The sequence below is a fragment of the Camellia sinensis genome, chromosome 3 (genome assembly GCF_055761805.1).
Source record: "Camellia sinensis isolate YWXY chromosome 3, ASM5576180v1, whole genome shotgun sequence".
In the NCBI taxonomy this organism is placed as follows: domain Eukaryota; kingdom Viridiplantae; phylum Streptophyta; class Magnoliopsida; order Ericales; family Theaceae; genus Camellia; species Camellia sinensis.
This window is the reverse complement of record NC_138963.1, coordinates 204,440,823-204,459,819: the sequence shown is the minus strand read 5'-3', so window position 1 is coordinate 204,459,819 and position 18,997 is coordinate 204,440,823. Positions and strand designations below refer to the sequence as shown.

The following is an 18,997-nucleotide window of genomic DNA, read 5'->3' as shown; positions in this document are numbered from 1 at the left end:
ACATGCATTACTATGGATCCTAATATGCCTAATGTTTTTGTCGATGTTGATACATATACTACACCACACGAATCTGTTGATTCTTCTTCTAATATCACTGTTCCAACAATTGCACCATCATCTAGGGGCAGAAGTAGTAGTGTTTGGGAACATTTTGAAAAAATATCTATAAATAATCTTGATGGCACAATTACATTTAAAGCAAAATGTAAATATTGTGCACGTTTACTTAGTGTTGCATCTGCAGGGGGTACTAGTCATTTAAAAAGGCATTCTGACAAACATTTACAAAATAAACAACCTGATATTCGAAGTCAAATGCAATTAGGGGCTTCATCAACTGGTAATTTGCAAACATTTTCATATGATCTTATACGTGCACAAAATTCTGTAGTTGATTATATTATTAAAAAAAACAACCTTTTAGTACTAGTGAATGTCCTGATTTTACCGAAATGATTCACGAAAGTTTTACATCGCAATATCAAAGTTTTTCAAGAAATACTACTAGAAGCAGGATTTTAAAAAAATTTGAAGATATTAAAAGTGAATTATTTGATATCCTTAAAAATTTGAATGGAAAAGTTTGTTTAACATCTGATCTATGGTCAAATAATGGTTTTGAATATCAATGTATCACTGCACATTTTATTGATAATGATTGAAAATTAAATAAAAGAATTATTTTATTTAAATTAATTGAACTTCCATACACTGGTCATTCGCTTGGTGTAGAAATAAGAAATACATTATATGAGTGGGCTTTACAAAATAAAATATTTACGATTAGTTTAGATAATGCATCATATTATAATCAAACTGTAGCCCATTTAAAATCAACTTTACGATTACTTGTTGATGGTGATTTATTTCATGTTCGTTGTTGTGTCCATATTTTAAATTTGATTGTTAAAGAAGCTATGCATGTATACGAAACTTCTGTACTTGTAATAAAAAATGCAGTTGTTACTATTATGTCTTCTAGTAATCGAATTTCAAAATATAGAAAAATTTGTCAACGAGAAAATATGTCATTTAAAAAATTAATTTTAGATGCAGATAGTAGGTGAAATTCAACATATAATATGTTAAAAATAGCTTGTAAACAGAGAAGAGCAATAGATTTATTTTTTGCAACAACATCAATAGGAGGAGTACTGACACCCACTGAACTTAATTGGCGCCAAGTAGCCTTGTATAAAGATTTTTTAAAAGTTTTCGATACTTCAACAAAATTATTTTATTATATATATATTCCTACTTCACCATTTGTTTTACATATGCTAGCAGAAATAATTAAAGTTTTCATAAAATATATGGGTAATGAACTTTATGTAACCATTATTACATCAACGAAAGAAAAATTTGATAAATATTTTCATCATTTGCCTCATCTATTAGGTTTAGCTATAATAATTGATCCTAAGTGTAAAGAAATTAGTTTAGAAGAATTTTTAGAGCGTATTTTTGATGATCAAATACAGTTTGCCCCTATTATGCAAACATGCAACAGATTATTTCAAGAATACAGGGCAGCTGCAGCTGCATCTGCATCTATAAATACACCTACACACACTACACTAGCAGTCCAACAATCTCGAGGCGGGAGATTAAGTATTTTCACAGCAATAAAAAGTAGAAGAATATCTCAACATACAAGTGTAAATAGTTCTGAACTGCAACGTTATTTGGAAAGTCCGTCAGTGGATGATTCTGATAATTTTGATATTTTGGAATGGTGGAAACAAAATGAATCTGTGTGGCCTGTGCTTTCGCAGATGGCCCGTGATATACTAACCGTTCCTATTTCTATAGTCACTTCAGAAACAGCTTTTAGTGTAGGTGGACGGGTGCTGAGTGACTACAGGAGCAGGCTTTCACCCGAAATGGTTGAGGCATTGATGATATCCAGGGATCATATGCACGCGCTTACAAGAAGACAAAATTTTAGTGAAAAAGAGTGAATTCAGTATGATTTGGATGACATATCATTGAGCAACGCGACTGAAATATCTGTCTCCTCTGATGATTGATCAACAATTTATTTTTTACTATTTCATTTCATTTCGTTTTTTTCTTGGTTTTTATTATTTATTTTTTTTTGTGTTAGATTATTTAGGTCGAGTATAATGCAAATGATTGGTAAGCTAGTAGGTGCCAACCTAGTTGGGATGTACTTGACCTATAGTGATGCAATTTCTATACCATCATCAGTAATCTACACCTGATTTATTTAATAATATCAATTTTGTAATATTTTATTTCATTTTGAAATAAAAATTATTCATTCAATAAATGTTATATAAATAATTTAATATTGTAATATTGAAAGTTTCAATTTCATATATATAAAATTATTCATTTCGAAAGAAAAAAAAATTACATAATTGCATACTTTTTTAGTTATAAGTTCACAATTAAAAAAACATAAATCATATATAATTAAATTTAAATATCACTATAAAACATTACATAACCAAACAAAATATCTCATTAATCGTAATTAAAATACTTTAGTATAATTTTTTTTTATTTCTATTATTAAAAAAAAAAGCCCGACTAGGCCCGGCCCGCGGGCCAAGGCCCTATTATGAGTGGGCTTGGGCCTGGGCCCCACATTTTAGCCATGGGCCGGGCCGGGCGGCTAAAAAATCGCGAGCCCACAAAGTCCGAATGGGCCGGCCCGGGCCCGGACCCGAATGGGCCGAGCCGGGCCGGGCCGGGCCATTATTACACCCTTTATCTATTGGCTTTTTTTTGTGGGACTCATATGGAATACCTTTTTTTATGTTTAAAAGCCAAAGTTCTTGGTCAGTTTTCAAAATTAAGAATATGAATTGCTAGTGGTTATCCACACACGAGTTGTGTGCTATGAAATCTACAAACAAAACAGTTTAGAGTTTTTTTTTTTTTGGAAAAAAAAAATGAAGCAATTTGACTACTCCTATGTAATTGTTCATGTATGGGCATTTTTAGAAATTAAAAAAAAAAGAAAAAAAAAAGAAAAGGGTTTCAAAGCTTCACCGACTTTAGTTGTAGACTTTATATAATAAATACTATAGATAATTATGAAATGTTTTGGAAGTATTGGTCATAAATCCATAGCTTGATACTTTCCATAAAAATCAACTAGACTGCTCTGTTTCCAGGTGCTTACTTGCTTGCCCTTTTTAGCATGAGAGAGACCTTGCAAGATCATATCTAAATCTTTATAATTCTTTATTAGTCATCGCCTCTTTTTGGTAAATAAAATGTCCTTGTCCTTGGCTCAAGGGAGGATTCAAGCCTATGCTTGAGTCTGCTATGTTATCTATGCTTGTTTTCTTTGTTATAAGAGATTATTATGACAATAGTAAATTTTTTCCCATTTAAGCTTCCTTTTGCTATGGTCCATTTTAAGCTTGCAGTTCTAACTTGTCTTTAGTTGCATTTCCATTCATTTTGGTTTTCACTATTGGATCTAGTGTGAATAATCTATTCTGTTTGTAGGTTCGGGAAAGAGAGAAGCATTGAGAGAGAAATTCTATTGGAATATCTTTTTGGCAAATCTTGTTCAGGAACTATGGACATGATTATATAGTATTATGATATTCTTGACCAAATTGTTACAGATTTATAATGTTGATGCCATTAGATGTTCGTTGCGGAGCTTGTTCTAAGTTTTGTAATTATGAACCTCCTAGTCAACCAAAAAGGGAAAAAAAAATTATAATGTTTGTATTGATACATTGATTAGGCACTGATGCCTCTACTTTAAAAAGTCTAGTAAGATGAGTATTGCCTTTCTTTCTTTCTTTCTTTTTATTTTTTATCTGATTTAAATCTAAAACCCCTCAGATTTATTTTGAAGAGTGGAAGATTAATGAAGCTTTCGTTCTGAAAGAATTCAAGACAATCATTGATTTAGTTGGTGGACTTGAAGCTTTCGGAATCCTTATATGATTGTCTATAAATGAAGATATAGATTAGGGATATAGTTTCTACTCAAGGACTGGTGCATAGGAGGGACAAACTTCTACCATATATATTTGAGTCAAAATTGTCCAGGTGCATGGTAAATGCAAATAAAACATAGTTCAAAAGATTACTAACTTGACCTTAAGGATGTCATACAAAGAATAGCCAACGTTGAATGACAAAAACAAAAAATAAATTAGACAAACCTTCACTGAATATTGACCAACTGGTGCAATGGAGGTTATCTTTCCTATAGAATCAGGAGGAAGTGCAACATGGTATTGCGCTAAACTGTCCTCAAAGACAATCTGCATAATGATTTAACCATGGCAACCTTAGATGAAGAACAACAAAATAAAAATGCCAAACACATATGGCAACAAAATTTTACAGAAAGGACTTTTAAACTTATGTAAACTAAGTTAAGCATTGTTTAACTTACAGCATATAAGTCTCCCCCTGTTACAAGACCTCCCTCACCTGCCACCGACAGATGACGTTAAACTATAAAGCATCAGGTCTTTCTAGCTCTCTAATGTAAACAAAAGCCGTAACAATTGTCTCTAAACAACTAAAGTAAAATGCTCTTTGATTACCTATTTTTTTAGGCTGGAATTCCCAAAGGGTGTCCTTGTCAAGGGTCGGGACAGAGACACCACGAGGGATATACACATCACCAGATCGCTTTGCGATGGTCTTTAGAGGCCTCTACATTTTTTTTAAATAATAAATGGATTGTCAGTGGGTAAATGTCCTTCTTAAGAAAGGCTAATAATAAAAAAACCCAATTGCAAAAAGTTTTTGTTCAGACAACATTCAAGTTGGGAAATATGAAGGAGCATATATTTCACAAACCTGAATACCATCAAATATATTCCCCAAGATTCCAGGACCCAACTCCACCGACAAAGGCTGTAATGTCAATGAACAAGTTAAATGTTAGTGCATTTAATGTTCGATCTATAACAACTCAAAAATTCTAACAATAATATTGTAAAAAAACATAACAAGATTACCTTGTGTGTTCGTAAAATAGGATCATTGACCGTCAACCCAGCTGTTTCTTCATGCACTAAGATGATATATATGTGGGATCTACAAACAAAAACAAGAAGCAGTTACAACTCTTTAGCCCCAAAGCAATTAGTTCGCGTGAGTCACATTCGTTCAGTTAATAAGCAACGTTAAAAGATAAAGTATTACAAAACTCCAAAGAATATGCCTTTTGGGAGGAGAAAAAACAAAAAATAATAATAATAACGAAAAAGAGTCCTTTTTACAGAGAAAATGATCAAACCTCTTTATATATATATATATATTTATTTATTTATTTATGTACATACAAGGCAATCGATGAGATACAAATCATTGATCATGCTATCCAAGGATAACCCAAATCATACAAACAGCGATACACAAAATTCCCAACTAATAAGCAAATTATATAAAGCAAATATGGTATACTTGCATGTGTTCTGTCATCACAACTAGAACAAACAAGAATATACATATCAGTTTTCATTTTTTGCATTGTTTGGAGAGTATGATTTGAGGCCATCCCTTCAAACATTCACTCATTAGAGTTTTGAAAATTAGGGAAAACAAAAAAATTGGTTTTGAAAATTAGGGAAAACAAGGGAACATAGAGAAATTGAGCGAGAGAGAGAGAGAGAGAGAGAGGGGACCCACACCTGATCTCAGGGTTGTTTGAAGATAGGTGAACTGGTAGTAGCAGAAAAATGGTGATGGTGGTGCTATTAGGTAGAAAAAGAGAGAAGAACCATGTGAGTAAGAGGAGTAATGGAACACAAATACAGAGACAGACAGACAGACAGACAAACAGATAGATAGATAGAAATAGAGATAAAATACATACCTAACAATGGAGGCCCAAGTACTTCTCGAAGCGCCTCTGATGCTTGGTCGAAGAAGCGATATAGGCAACTGCGATGACAGAGGAGGAGCGACTTTGGTGACTGCAATCGAGCAAGAGAATCGACGATGAGGTGCGTATGAGGAGTGGTACGTGGGATATACAGGCAATTTTTCCCTACAAAACTGTTTGGTTGGTATTGTCCTTCAATTTATTTAAATAGCATTCAAAACGGCATCGTTTTATTATCTACGACCAAATTATTTTGGTCGATAAAATTTTTTTCATTCCCGCTTTTTTTTTTTGTCTTCCATGTTCGACCTTTGCCAACCAAATTTCAATTTTGGTCGCAAAAAATTCTATTTTGGCAACTACAAAATATTAGTCAGCAAAACTCCAATCCTTTGCCTACCAAATTTTAATTTAGTCGCCAAATGAAAACTTTTTGCGACTAAATAAAAGTTAGTCCACAAAATTGGTCGGGAAAAATGTAATTTTAGATGAACTTTTCCAACATTCTTCAGTCGAGGAATTCACTCCTTCAAATGAAGCCGTCGCCGCCGCCGCCGCTGCCGCCAAGGGCAAAGCCAAAGAAGGCCCAGGGGGGTCACGTGCCCCCCTCAATTTTGAATTTTTTTTGTTTTTGTTTTGTAGTCATATACAAAATGTATTTTTTTTTTTAATATTTTTTTGGCCAAGGATTTATTGTATTGTTCATAAATAGTTATTTGATACTTTGGGAGTACTATGTGATATTGTTTATGTAGTAATCTAAACCAACAGTGTAGTGGAAAATCTTATTGATTAAATATAATTAACTCATTATTTTCAGGTAGTTGACAAACTACTTTGTGTGATTTGTGATTTCTCATGCTTTGAGCATCACATAGGTAATGTCATATGGTACTCTAAAACTATGTAATAGTTTCCATTCAAAACACATTATTTATAAGCAATATCATCTCTTTAATATTTTCTATCAAATAAAAATTAAATAGATTTTATAATAATATGTGGTATAAATGATTTTTTTTATTTTATAAAATTAGGAATTTTGATTCATAATTCTTTGTGCTAAAATTACAAACTTACATCACCATCTTGTACCGAGCTATTACACACTATTATAGAATTTTGATTTGTTCCTATTAATAATGATTTTTAATTTCTTATGCTTAAATTTAGCTCATAAAATTATTATTATCTTAATGTTGATCATGATTTTTTTTTTTAAGTTGTAATTAGTGCTCCCTCTAACTTAATTTCCCAGACCGCCACCGCAACATCAAGCCCACTTCCAATGGAAGTGAACAAAGCCGAGAAGCTAGCAATGAAGGCTCCACCAGCTCCAATCCCCAACCCAAGAAGATCAAGCGTGGTCGACTTGTTTCCCTAGAACGACGCCATCAAATTAGTCAAACCAATGGCTCAATTGGTGTGGAGCCCTAGCCCTAGCCCAGTCGCTACCAATGAGTTCTGGTATCACCACCACGAGGCTTACAGTTAGATGTACCGGCAAAGACCGCCGGTGGTGTCGGCAATGGTGGCAAGGACATACAAAACGACTTGAGAGATTGAGATCGATGACCCACAGTTAGGGAAGAGAGAGCTCTTTCAGAGAAACAAATTCAATTTAGGGCAAAAAAATAGGGAAAAGAAGAATATATATATATATATATATGTATGGTTATTGGCAACTAAAATATTATTTAGTTACTAAAAATATTTTATAAGTCCCTCCAAAATTTGAAATGTCTCTTTTCAAATATTTTAGTTCTTTGGCAACAAAAATAAATATTTGGCAACCAAACTTTTGGTCGCCAAGGATAAAAAGTAAATTTTTATTGCTCATTTGGCGGCTGAATAATTTTAGTAGCCAAAACCAACTATACAGCAAGTAAAATATTTTTTAGTCGCTGAAAATAAATATTTGGCGACATTTTTTTTTCATTCGGCAGCTAAATAATTTTAGTAGCCAAAACTATACAGCGACTAAAAATTGTTTGTCACTGAAAATAAATATTTGGCGACCAAACTTTTGGTCACCAAAGATAAAAAGTAAATTTTTATTTTTCATTTGGCAACTAAATAATTTCAGTAGCTAAAATATTTGACGACCAAATGTTTGGTTGCCAAAAATAAAAAGTTAATTTTTGTTTGTTATTCAGCGACTAAATATTTTAGTAACCAAAACTAACTATACAGTGACTAAAATATTTTTTTTAGTCGCCAATTATGGCGTTTTTGGCGACTAAATTTTTTTAGTTGCTAATAATCAATATAACCCAACTAAAAAAGTTTAGTAGCTAAATATTGTACTTTTTCTAACTAACATAATTTTTGGGCGCCAATTCCACAACTTTTGGCAACCAAAATATTTTTAGTCGGCAAAAGTGGTCGCCAAAAGTATATTTTCTTGTAGTGTATGTATAACAGTAAATCTCGACACATTCGTCGAAGACATAATACCATTCGACATTTGCTCTCACATAGAATAATTTCATAGAACATGTAAATTCAAAAGAGAATATTGCGGATCCATTGACTAAAGGGTTAGCCAGAGAGCAAGTGCACCATATATCGAGAAGAATAAGATTAAAGCCTATTATTTAAAAATCATCACAATGGAAACCCAACCTAAATGACTAGAGATCCCAAGATCTAGGTTCAAAGGGACAACCGAATTATGGATGACTTTATGTATCACTAAGGAAGTTTACTCCTACCCATTTCTATGATAAGAAGAGTGATACCTGCAGCGTTAGTAAAATCAGCTTTGTTTTTAATGATTTTTATAGCTTGGATATCCAAGTGGGGTATGGCAAGATACTCTTAATAAGAAGTCACCTATATGAGTGTGAACTGGGTCGGTTTTGTGAGAATTGAGAAGGCTAAATTCTCTAGAGCACTCATGAATTACCAGGTATTATTCAGGGTCAAAATGAACACAACCGCAAGAACCAAACTGTGTATACGGATACACTATGTGTAGTCTATTGTCTTGGCTTACACAAATTACTGAATAGTTCAAGACATTGTGTTTACTGGTTAGCCAGTAAGTCCGATAGGCTTTCACTAAAGGAGGTTCAAAGCCAAAAGCTACCAATCTGGATGTGGTGTATCTTCTTAATGTACTCTTTCTTTGTCTGCATTTTGTTGCATATCCGTTTTCGTGAATTCCATTCATGTGGGACATTGTTGGAAATGGCTTTATAATATGGCTTTGTAAAATCTTATTTGTTTTCTAACTTTGAGCATTAATTAAGATAGGACCCAAGCGTTATTTTTAACATTTCTAATTGGGTTCATATTTAATGTCGCGTAGTGAATAACATCATGTATTTGGTTGCTCAAAACCATTTCCAGATAAATGAGAATTCAACGCGCATTTTCGAGTTCGTGAAAATGGCTTTATATGGGTTTCCAACACATTTGTGAAATGTGCTTACCCCACATTGGAAAGGCTTAAGGATTTATATGGGTATATAAACTCCAACTTGCAATACTTGGGATGGGCCCCAAAGGGTACCTAAGTTTTGTGGATGGGTAAAGTGGGTTAGATCCATTGGACCCAAAACAAAACACACGCGAGCCCCACTGCCGTCCGTTCGATCGAGCTAGGCGTGGGTGAGTGGTGGGAGATTAGATTAGGCTTGTCTGACCCAATACTTATCTTTTTGGGCCAAAAACACTTGTATTTTATTTATTTATTTATTTTTGAATTTCAGATTCAAAATTCAGAATAAATCTGTCCAATTTTTTCCTCCACCCGAACAGGTTCATATCTGTTGAATTCCACTCAAACAAATCTGTTTTTGTTCCAAACAAGTTTCTACCTGTTGAAACATGTTCTATAAAGTCACATGTTATTCTATAAATAGCCTGCCATTGCAGCATTTCATTCATCTAATTTTCTTTGAGCATTTCGCCTTTCTTCTTCTCTTTCCATCTTTCTGTTTTATGCATCTGTCTACCATTTAATTTTAAGAAGAAAAAGAGAGAGTCACAGCATAGTTTTGATTCTCCGGACTTGAATTTGTAGTGTTGTAAACCAAGTAATAGTCACTGCATCCTGAGAAGTAGATGCTGTTAAAACTCGAAGCACCGAAGGAGGGCGAAATCTACTTTAAGAAGATTCTATACAACACAAGTCTCAACTGAGGTGCTAACAATCTCCACTATTTATGTAGAGGGGTTAAAACAGAGCACCAAACAGGTACAATGGATTCCAATTGTCCATCGCTAAATTTTATCTACTGGAACACCCACATACATTCACTAAAACACACATTTTAACACACAATTTAGCTAATCCATTGGAACACCCACATACATTCACTAAATTAATAAACAGTTGGCACACAAAGTTGGACTCCAATTTTCTTATTAATACACTTTCACACTTTAATATTTGTTTCGAGTAAAAGGAGATGCTAAATATCTTAAAAGTTGCATGTCAACTTCCCATTTTGTCAAGGCAACTAGGGTTTGTCCATTAAGGTGCTCCTACCAAAGCTCGCAAAGCAATAGCCCTTCAAAAAAAGTTAACAGTGTTGTTTATCTGCTCATGTATGTCAGATTCTGTTGCCATTACAAAATCTTAAGCCAGATAAAGTTTAATAGGTCAAGGTTCACTATGTTAGTTTTTTTCAAATTGAAAATTGATAATCAAAAATAAGAATGAAAAAATTTAAACTTACAAGAGCTTTTTTTTTAAAACTTTTCAGATAATCAATTTTTTTTAACTAGTTAAATTATTTTTACCTTACAAACAGATATTACATTAAACATTCTAACACAAATTCTTTTAACAAAAAAGTTATAAATAGCTCTAACAAACTGCACCAAGCAACAACAAAATCTTGGGTAAACCTACATTGCAATGTGATCTATCATCACCTCATTGTTAGAAAATTTAGTGAAAGTATAAAGGTGAAAAATATAATGTGTCAATATTATTTTTTTCTCTGATGTCTCCCTAACGTGCTCTCATGTTCCTCACCTGATCACTTTCCATCTAATTGGCAGACCATAAGGAATCAAAATAAAATTTGAGAAGTGTAAGGTGTAAACCATTTAACTTTTCTTTTTCTTTTTTTGCTCAATTAAGCAAAAGATAGAGACACAGTGACGTAGCTGACCACACGTCACATGTACGTAGCCCTCACCATGGAACTCATTAATTTGGCATCTGAAAAAAAATGAAAAAACAAAAACAAAAGTTAAAATCAACAAAACATCATCCAGCCGATTCAAAACTAAAGAAATGTTATATATCAAGCTGCTACACTTGCTTAGACACTTGAATCTTGAGCTAAACAGAGCTATAAAACTAACAAAACAGTGAAAGCAAAAACACTTGCTAACCCACCGATTAAAGGCATACTGATTCTACTTACATCACTAATTTACTTCTTTACATTCTTTATTTCATTACACTATTAAAAAAAATGTTACTCTCATTACACCAATTATACTACCAAAACTAACCTTAATCTAAAAACTCTTCAAAACTCTTTTAATTTTGTCTCTTTATACCGATAGCTTTTGGTAATACAATGTTAAAGAATTAGAATTATTCCAGTGCTATATTACCAGACAAACTTTTTTCAACCATTTATTCTCGTTTGATTAGATGATTTTACTTTACTTCAACAAGAAATTAGTTGGAACCCATTTGTAAAGTGCATGTTCAATGATACATAACTATACAAATTGGATTATTCCAGTGTCATGTTGTTGAACTAAAATAAATTTGTCCAGCCACTTGTCGTTTTACGTGCATTGTAGATTGTCTGCATTGTTATCGCATTAAAGATACCCTTTCGTTTCAATGTAATAAACATCTCTTTTAATCGTATCATACTCTTTGACATGTCAATTAATAATAATGTTTCTTCCTCAGATAATCTACCAACAAATAAGTGTCATTCAAGATGTTCAGCAACCAAATGATTGTACTTGCATTGTTGCAATGAATAGAAGCATAATCGTTCCAAATAAAATATATATATATATATATATATAACTGGAAATGCAAGGTAATAAGTAACCGAACAAATTAAAAACGTTCGATCTTGAGTTACCGAAAATGCATCTTTTATTCGACAGTGGATTACTGGACATATATTTTTTGTTCGGCAATGTGATTCCGAATTATTTTATTTTGTTCGATTTTGGCACACCAAACAAAAGTCAAAAAACTCTCTCAAAAATGAAACAAAAACCTACCAAGCAAATAAAAAAAAACTCATCATTTCATTATTTTTTTATGATTCTTCACCACTGTTTCTTTATCTATTGTTTGTTTCTATGATTAAAACACTATAATTCTCACTTTTTGAAAAAAGATATGCAGTAGGGAAGAAAAAATGAGAAGTAAAGAAAAGTAATAGGGATTGAACACCAATAGGTGTAAAGAGATAACAAAATATATTTAATCTTAGTCTTTTGTCCTTAAAAATAATTTCACATGGATAAAAATAAAAAAAATAAAAAATAAAAAAAAACACACACACACACATTTTATATGGAGGGTATAAAGAAGGGATGGCAATTTGAATCCAACCTGACGGGGACCCGACTCCCTGATCCCAATTAGAATGGTTTTTTCCTAAAAAATACACTCGACTGGCCGGGAATGGTATTTGAAAATGCATCCTCGATAATGTTCGGGCTAGAAACGGTGATACGTTCCCCAACCCCAGCCCCGGCCCGCCGCCCCCATTTCCCCGAACTGAAATTATTATTATACCCCTATATATATATACCAAACCCTAACCTCCGTTTTGTCATTGCTTCAAGTCACCAATTTTCTATCCCATTATCACTGTTCATTATTTTATTTAATTTTTTATTACTGTTTCATTCTTTCTTCATCATTGAGTTATAGGTTGGGTTTGGGGGAGTACGGATTTTTCATAGTATATGGAAAATGGGGTTGGCACTCGCAACTAGTTTGTTCTGTGGTGAGATTGTTCGCCATTATAGTTGCTGTGGTTGTTCAAGGATCTACAAGTAATTAATTCTTTGATTTCCATTGTTTTTTGTTTTTTTTTTTTTTTTTTTTTTGGGGGGGGGGGAATTTTCAAGGTCGGAGAAACCCGATCCCCATTAGGAGGCAAGGGTGGTGATAGATTTCCCGTCAGAGATCAGGGCTTGGGACGGAAGAATTTTCACCATCAAGAGTCGGGGACAGGCAGTGTGCCCCACTCCGGCCTGATGCCATCCCTAGTATAAAGAGATAAATGAGTGCTGGTATAAATAAAATCACTCAAAAGAGATGCTTATCTTCTAAGTCTTGACTCTTAACCCATGAAAGCAACATTCTGATTAAAGACGTCATGAAATATTAAGGTTCGGCTATGTTCATTGCATTTTTTTCTTTCTTTAATTTTTCTTCCACAATCACTCTTTAAATTCAACTTTTTATTATAATTTTAAAAATACAATAAATTACCCGTCGTCAAACACGTGGCTAGAGTGATAATGGATGTTTCAATCATATTCCACAAAGACTCTTTTCCGTGTGTTCGTAGCAATGTGGTTTGAATGATTCAATTGTTAATGATGGATTAGTTGATTGTGAGGTTTTGCCAATTGCATACTAGTGTATTCCCATGTGATGTGCTATTGGATAATGGCTTTTGGGTCTTGCTTTGGCGCAGATTATAAAGCTCAAGTCCCCTTTTATTTTGAGTTTAAATTTTAATTAATTCAAAATAATAAAATTTACAATTTTAAGTAGTGTACATTTTTTAAATGAGAAGCTCACAATTTTAGAGCAATCAAATTCTGTGAAAGTGTGAACCAATAGTTTATTTTTTACTTTCATCTTTGTTGGTCCCATCTCCTTGATGGTTTCCACGGTAGTGCTTAAGTAAATGATGTATACATTTAAAAGTTTCTCAACTATTCTTTACTTTCCAAAAAATAAATAGACCATAGAAGACCAAGACTTCACTCCTTTTTTTTTTTTAGGTTTTTAGACCACCAAGACTTACTGTAACAGGATCAACAGGATCAACAACTCGGGTCAACTGATGAGGTTTTACAAGTTTTACTTCAGTTAAAAATAACAAAAGTTACTGTCCATTGAAGAGTAGTGCAAGCCGAAGGGCTTTTACCTCGATGGCGTCACCCAATCACTCTCATACGAGAGGTTGTGGGTTCAAACCTAGCCTTACAAATGGTTAGATATATACCTTATATTTTGGTCCTCACAAAAAGAGTTATGCAAGAATTTTAGAAGCAATCAAAGCATATTATATATTGAAGAAATACCTCACAACTTCCAAGGAATGTGGATGACCTTGATTCTTTTGCATTCCTCTTTGATGTAGAACTACTTTATAAAAATATTGCGAGGCTGCTTAAGAATTAAGGCTGTAATGGGTTAAAGGCATGAATATATTATAGGATTAGGGTTCTTAAAGGCAGAAGACTTTTAGGGTTTGAAGATTGGAAAGAACTAAAAATTAATTTAGTTAAACGTGACAGCTTAATCCTAGTCTATTACTAGACTTCTTAAGTTTACCTAGATTGTGACTTAACACTATAAGATCTTGAATTTTTTATTATCATAACCAGTCTACTCCAAAACCTAAATAAAGCCTTTTATAATAACCCAACAATGTAACCCTTCGTAAAATGATTCATGGGTGACTACTACCACATATGTCTAGCAATTTAAAATATTACAAAAATACTGCTAACTTAATCCACTTTTCATTCATTTTCCCTTCACTTTTCTTCTTTTCTTTCTACAAATCACTCCTCAAAGCTAAGATCCAAACAGTCTTTGGGTTTTAAAAGGAAAAAGAGCTAAAATTAGTTCGTACAGAAGTGATAAAGCTTGCCAAACTTTCAATACACAGCCTATTTAAGAGTAAAACAATGAGTAATTTAAGGTTTTGATAATCAAATTGAATGCCAATAGGTAGAGGACGGGGTTAGTATTGACTTAAGCTTGACTTGTCAGGGTTTTGGGGCTATAAAGGAGGTATAAACAAAGGCTGTGACACTAACAAAGAAGAAGAGAGGATCGTTTTTACCCTCACAACAGCCAATCAAATTCACACAAACAAACTCTCTAATTATTGTAAAATCAACTCTATTGAAGAATGATAGGCTACTAGACTGACTTAATCCTACAAAGACTTAACATTAAACAACAGCCAATCAAATTCACACAAACAAACTCTCCCATTATTGTAAAATCAACTCTATTGAAGAATGATAGGCTACTAGACTGACTTAATCCTACAAAGACTTAACATTAAACAACAGCCAATCAAATTCACACAAACAAACTCTCCCATTATTGTAAAATCAACTCTATTGAAGAATGATAAGCTACTAGACCGACTTAATCCTACAAAGACTTAACATTAGAGTCTTCTGGTCTAAATAAAGCTGTGTACAATAATAACCCAATTACGTTAACTTAATTTATAAGATGATCCATGGGCAATTACACACCATATGTTTAGCAATTTAAAAAGTAACCAAAATACTGCTAACTACAAGAGTCCTAAAATCTCTTCAGCAATGTTCTAACATATAGAATGCATAAAATAAGTCTCGGATGGATACTACATGATTACAAGAAGCACTAGATGTGCTCCATCTGAAATTCTCAATTTAAAAAATAAATAGATAATTATTTTTGTATGTTCATCATCATTTTCTTCCAAGAACAAAAATTTATGCTGTTAACAGGAGATTCTCATCATTAGAAGAGATACATTACTATATATCAATCAAAAAAGTTAAGCAAGAGTACTAAGCCAACATTAAGTAAGGCTTGAGGGTTCATTCTCAGGATTTTGCAAGTTGGGTGCAACCATGGTCACTAGTGTCCCTGGGACGTATCAAAAGGGGGGGGGGGGAAATTGAGAGAACAACATTCACGCATAAAAACAGAGAGTCAAATGAGATGCTGATATATACTTAACATAAAGATAAAGAGTGAACGGCTACTATTGAAGATGCTAACACAAGCAAAAAAAAAAAAAAATTTTTTTTTTTTTGATAAATCATTGGTTTATTAATAAGATTTCATCATTATCTATATATATTAATGTCAAGCTCAAAATGAAGAAGGAAATTAAAGTTAGGGACCATTAAAAAGGTAAGGAAGAGAAATTTCAAAGCATGAGAAAGTATACCATTGAAAAAATCAACGTAATGGGAGGGAGATTCTCTTGGAAGTCCATTATATAGCATCAGAAACTCAGTTTCACATCATCTTCCCATCCAATCTACTTAGCCATGACCAGCTTTTTTCTTTGTTTGCCCTTGCACCCTGCATTGCCCTGGCTACTGGTATTCCTCCTGGGGGTCAGTAATGCTTTTGAAGGACCTGAAGAATACAAGACATACATCATCCACATGGACCGTTCACAGAAACCAGCAACTTTCTTAAGCCATGAGTCATGGCACAAGTTTACTCTAAAATCGTTATCTTCATTTCCCGCTGACCATGAAGATAAGTTACTCTATTCATATGACCATGTCATGCATGGTTTCAGTGCCAGGCTCACACCCTCTCAACTATCTGAACTCAAAAAGTCCCCAGCTCACCGTGCAACATATGAGGAGTCCTTTGGTAAGCTCTTCACAACCCACACCACCAAGTTCCTTGGCCTAAAAAGTAGAACTGGCATATGGCCTGCTTCTTCTTTTGGCAAAGATGTTATCGTAGGAATAATAGACACTGGAATTTGGCCAGAAAGCGAGAGCTTTCAAGACAAAGGGATGTCACCAGTGCCAGAGAGATGGAAGGGCAAGTGTGAAAATGGCACAGATTTTGGCCCTTCAGCCTGCAACAGGAAGCTCATTGGTGCTCAGTCTTTTAGCAAAGGACTCCATGCTTCAGGTAAAAAAATTTCCAAGGAAGATGACTTCAAATCAGCAAGAGACTACACTGGTCATGGAACCCACACCTCGTCCACAGCAGCGGGTACCCATGTACTTGGTACTAGTCACTTTGGGTACGCTAAAGGCACAGCCAGAGGGATAGCACCAAATGCACGTATCGCTATGTACAAGGTCCTCTGGTCAACAAGCACAGAGGAGACTGCAGCTACTGATGTGCTCGCCGGCATGGATCGAGCTATTGCTGATGGGGTGGACATCATGTCTTTGTCTCTGGGATTTACACAGACATCTTATTTCAAGGATGTCATAGCTATGGCATCTCTTTCAGCAATAGAGAAAGGAATTGTTGTTATCTGTGCGGCTGGAAATGATGGAGGTCCAAACACAACATACAATGGAGCACCTTGGATCACGACGGTAGGTGCTGGCACTGTTGACCGAAGTTTTGGAGGAAAAATGCACCTTGGAAATGGAGCAACTGTGGAAGGAACATCATATTTCCCGGAAAGCATATATATTACTGACACACCTTTGTATTATGGGGAACGTAATCGAAGCAAAGCAACATGCAACCTTTATGCTTTGGATCCAAAAGAGGTTGACAGTAAGGTAGTCCTATGTGATAATAGCGGCAACATTAGTGTCATTAAACAAATGATAGAAGTTTTTAGGGCAGGTGGATATGCAGGCATCTTCATGGCGGACCATGTGGCTTTAGGTCCAGACGAGTACTTCATTCCTAGCCTGGTTTTAAAGACTAGTTCCGGGACTTCAGTCAGAGAGTATGCAACCAAGGCAAAAAAGGCGATGGTGAAGAGCATGAGGTTCATGATGACAAGCATGGGCACAAAACCAGCTCCTCAAGTTGCCCGTTTTTCTTCTAGAGGACCTGACCCGATTAGCCCAGGTGTTCTAAAACCAGATATTCTCGCTCCTGGGGCAGATATTCTGGCAGCAGTTGCACCCAATAAACCTTTCACTTCAATAGGCAACTACGATTTGGTCACAGATTATGCACTCTACTCAGGAACATCAATGGCAGCACCCCATGTTGCAGGAGTTGCAGCATTACTGAAGGCTGTCCACCAAGATTGGAGCCCTGCAGCCATAAGATCAGCCATCATGACCACCGCAAATTTAGTTGACAATACAGGCACAACCTTCAAAGACCAATGGACTGGACTCCATGCCACACCTCTAGACTTCGGGGCAGGCCACATCAATCCCAATAAAGCCATGGATCCAGGCCTGATATATGACATGGGTTTCCAAGATTATATTGAGTTCCTGTGTCGCCTCGGCTATAGTAAGAAGCAGATGAGCGCTGTCCTCAGAAGAAATGAGTGGAGTTGCAGCCAAAATCCCATTGACCTCAATTATCCTTCTTTCGTCGCCATATTTCCCAAAGGAGCCAGCTCCATAAAAGAAAAGAACTTCAGCAGGGTTGTGACAAATGTGGGAGATGATACAGCCACTTATCAAGCGATTTTAGTTGTTCCTACTGGAATGAGGATCAAAGTAGAGCCCAGTACTCTCACATTCACAAGCAAATTTCAGAAGCAAAGTTTTGCTATGAGTGTAGAGGTCGATAAAGATGCAACAAACATAACGAGTGGCTATCTCAAATGGTTTGATCAGGCTAACCACATAGTATCAAGCCCCATTGTAGCCATTTCTGGCTGACATCCTCAGCATAGGTATTCTACCCAACCAAAATATGTTAAACCAATATTCTGATATGAATCTCAATAAAGGATCAAAACATTATGCAATTATAAATTAGAAGTGTGAAACAAGGCCAGATTGTTTTATATACACCTTAAACAAGCTAAAATTTTCCAATAAAATGTCAATATAAGCTCTTAGGAGATGCGGTTGTATGGCATAAAATATATGCAGGCTGCAGCTTATCAAAAATTATGAATTGAAAGTTTGTCAATGATTCATCTTTCTTTTTTCTTTTTTTTTTTGTGAAGATTGTAGGATTTTAGTTTGTTAGTAAAGTTATATTGTGACTAAAGGCGTAGCCACTGCTCCATCAGCTCGAATCCCTCAACTTTTGCCTCACCACAGCTTAAGGTGTGGCTACAAGACCACTAGGCCAAACCCAAGTCTTGTCGATGATTCACTCAGAACTAGTAACTCCAACAGCCAAAAGCAGAATGTAAGCTATGGGAAAATCAGTAACAATCAACTCCAATAACAAAAGGTAGAATATCAGTTACAAGGAAATCAGTAATAATATGCAAAAAATTGTATTCCTGTATCTAGGAGTAGACAACCCAT

The 18,997-nt window shown here is 34.6% G+C and overlaps 1 protein-coding gene and 1 pseudogene across 3 annotated transcripts; one reads left to right on the top strand and one right to left on the bottom strand.

Annotated features, from left to right (window-relative positions):
• Positions 1–4,002: 4,002 nt before the first annotated feature.
• LOC114304546 (V-type proton ATPase catalytic subunit A-like) lies at positions 4,003–16,136 on the bottom strand. Of its 2 annotated transcripts, none has more exons than XM_082921995.1 (8): positions 16,000–16,129; positions 5,834–5,901; positions 5,649–5,711; positions 4,974–5,052; positions 4,813–4,869; positions 4,554–4,665; positions 4,400–4,437; positions 4,003–4,265 (listed from the first exon to the last, which is right to left on the bottom strand). In XM_082921995.1, exons 1-8 carry the CDS (start codon positions 16,045–16,047, stop codon positions 4,077–4,079), a joined length of 654 nt encoding a protein of 217 aa, XP_082778121.1. In that variant the 5' UTR covers positions 16,048–16,129; the 3' UTR covers positions 4,003–4,076. The 2 variants fall into 2 exon arrangements, with proteins under 2 accessions (XP_082778121.1, XP_082778120.1); XM_082921994.1 differs by having other exon boundaries at positions 4,006–4,265; positions 5,834–5,933; positions 16,000–16,136.
• LOC145823046 (subtilisin-like protease SBT3 pseudogene) lies at positions 16,103–18,526 on the top strand (annotated as a pseudogene). Its single transcript, XR_014365133.1, has one exon. The product of XR_014365133.1 is annotated as a subtilisin-like protease SBT3 pseudogene (transcript).
• The last annotated feature ends 471 nt before the right edge of the window (positions 18,527–18,997 follow it).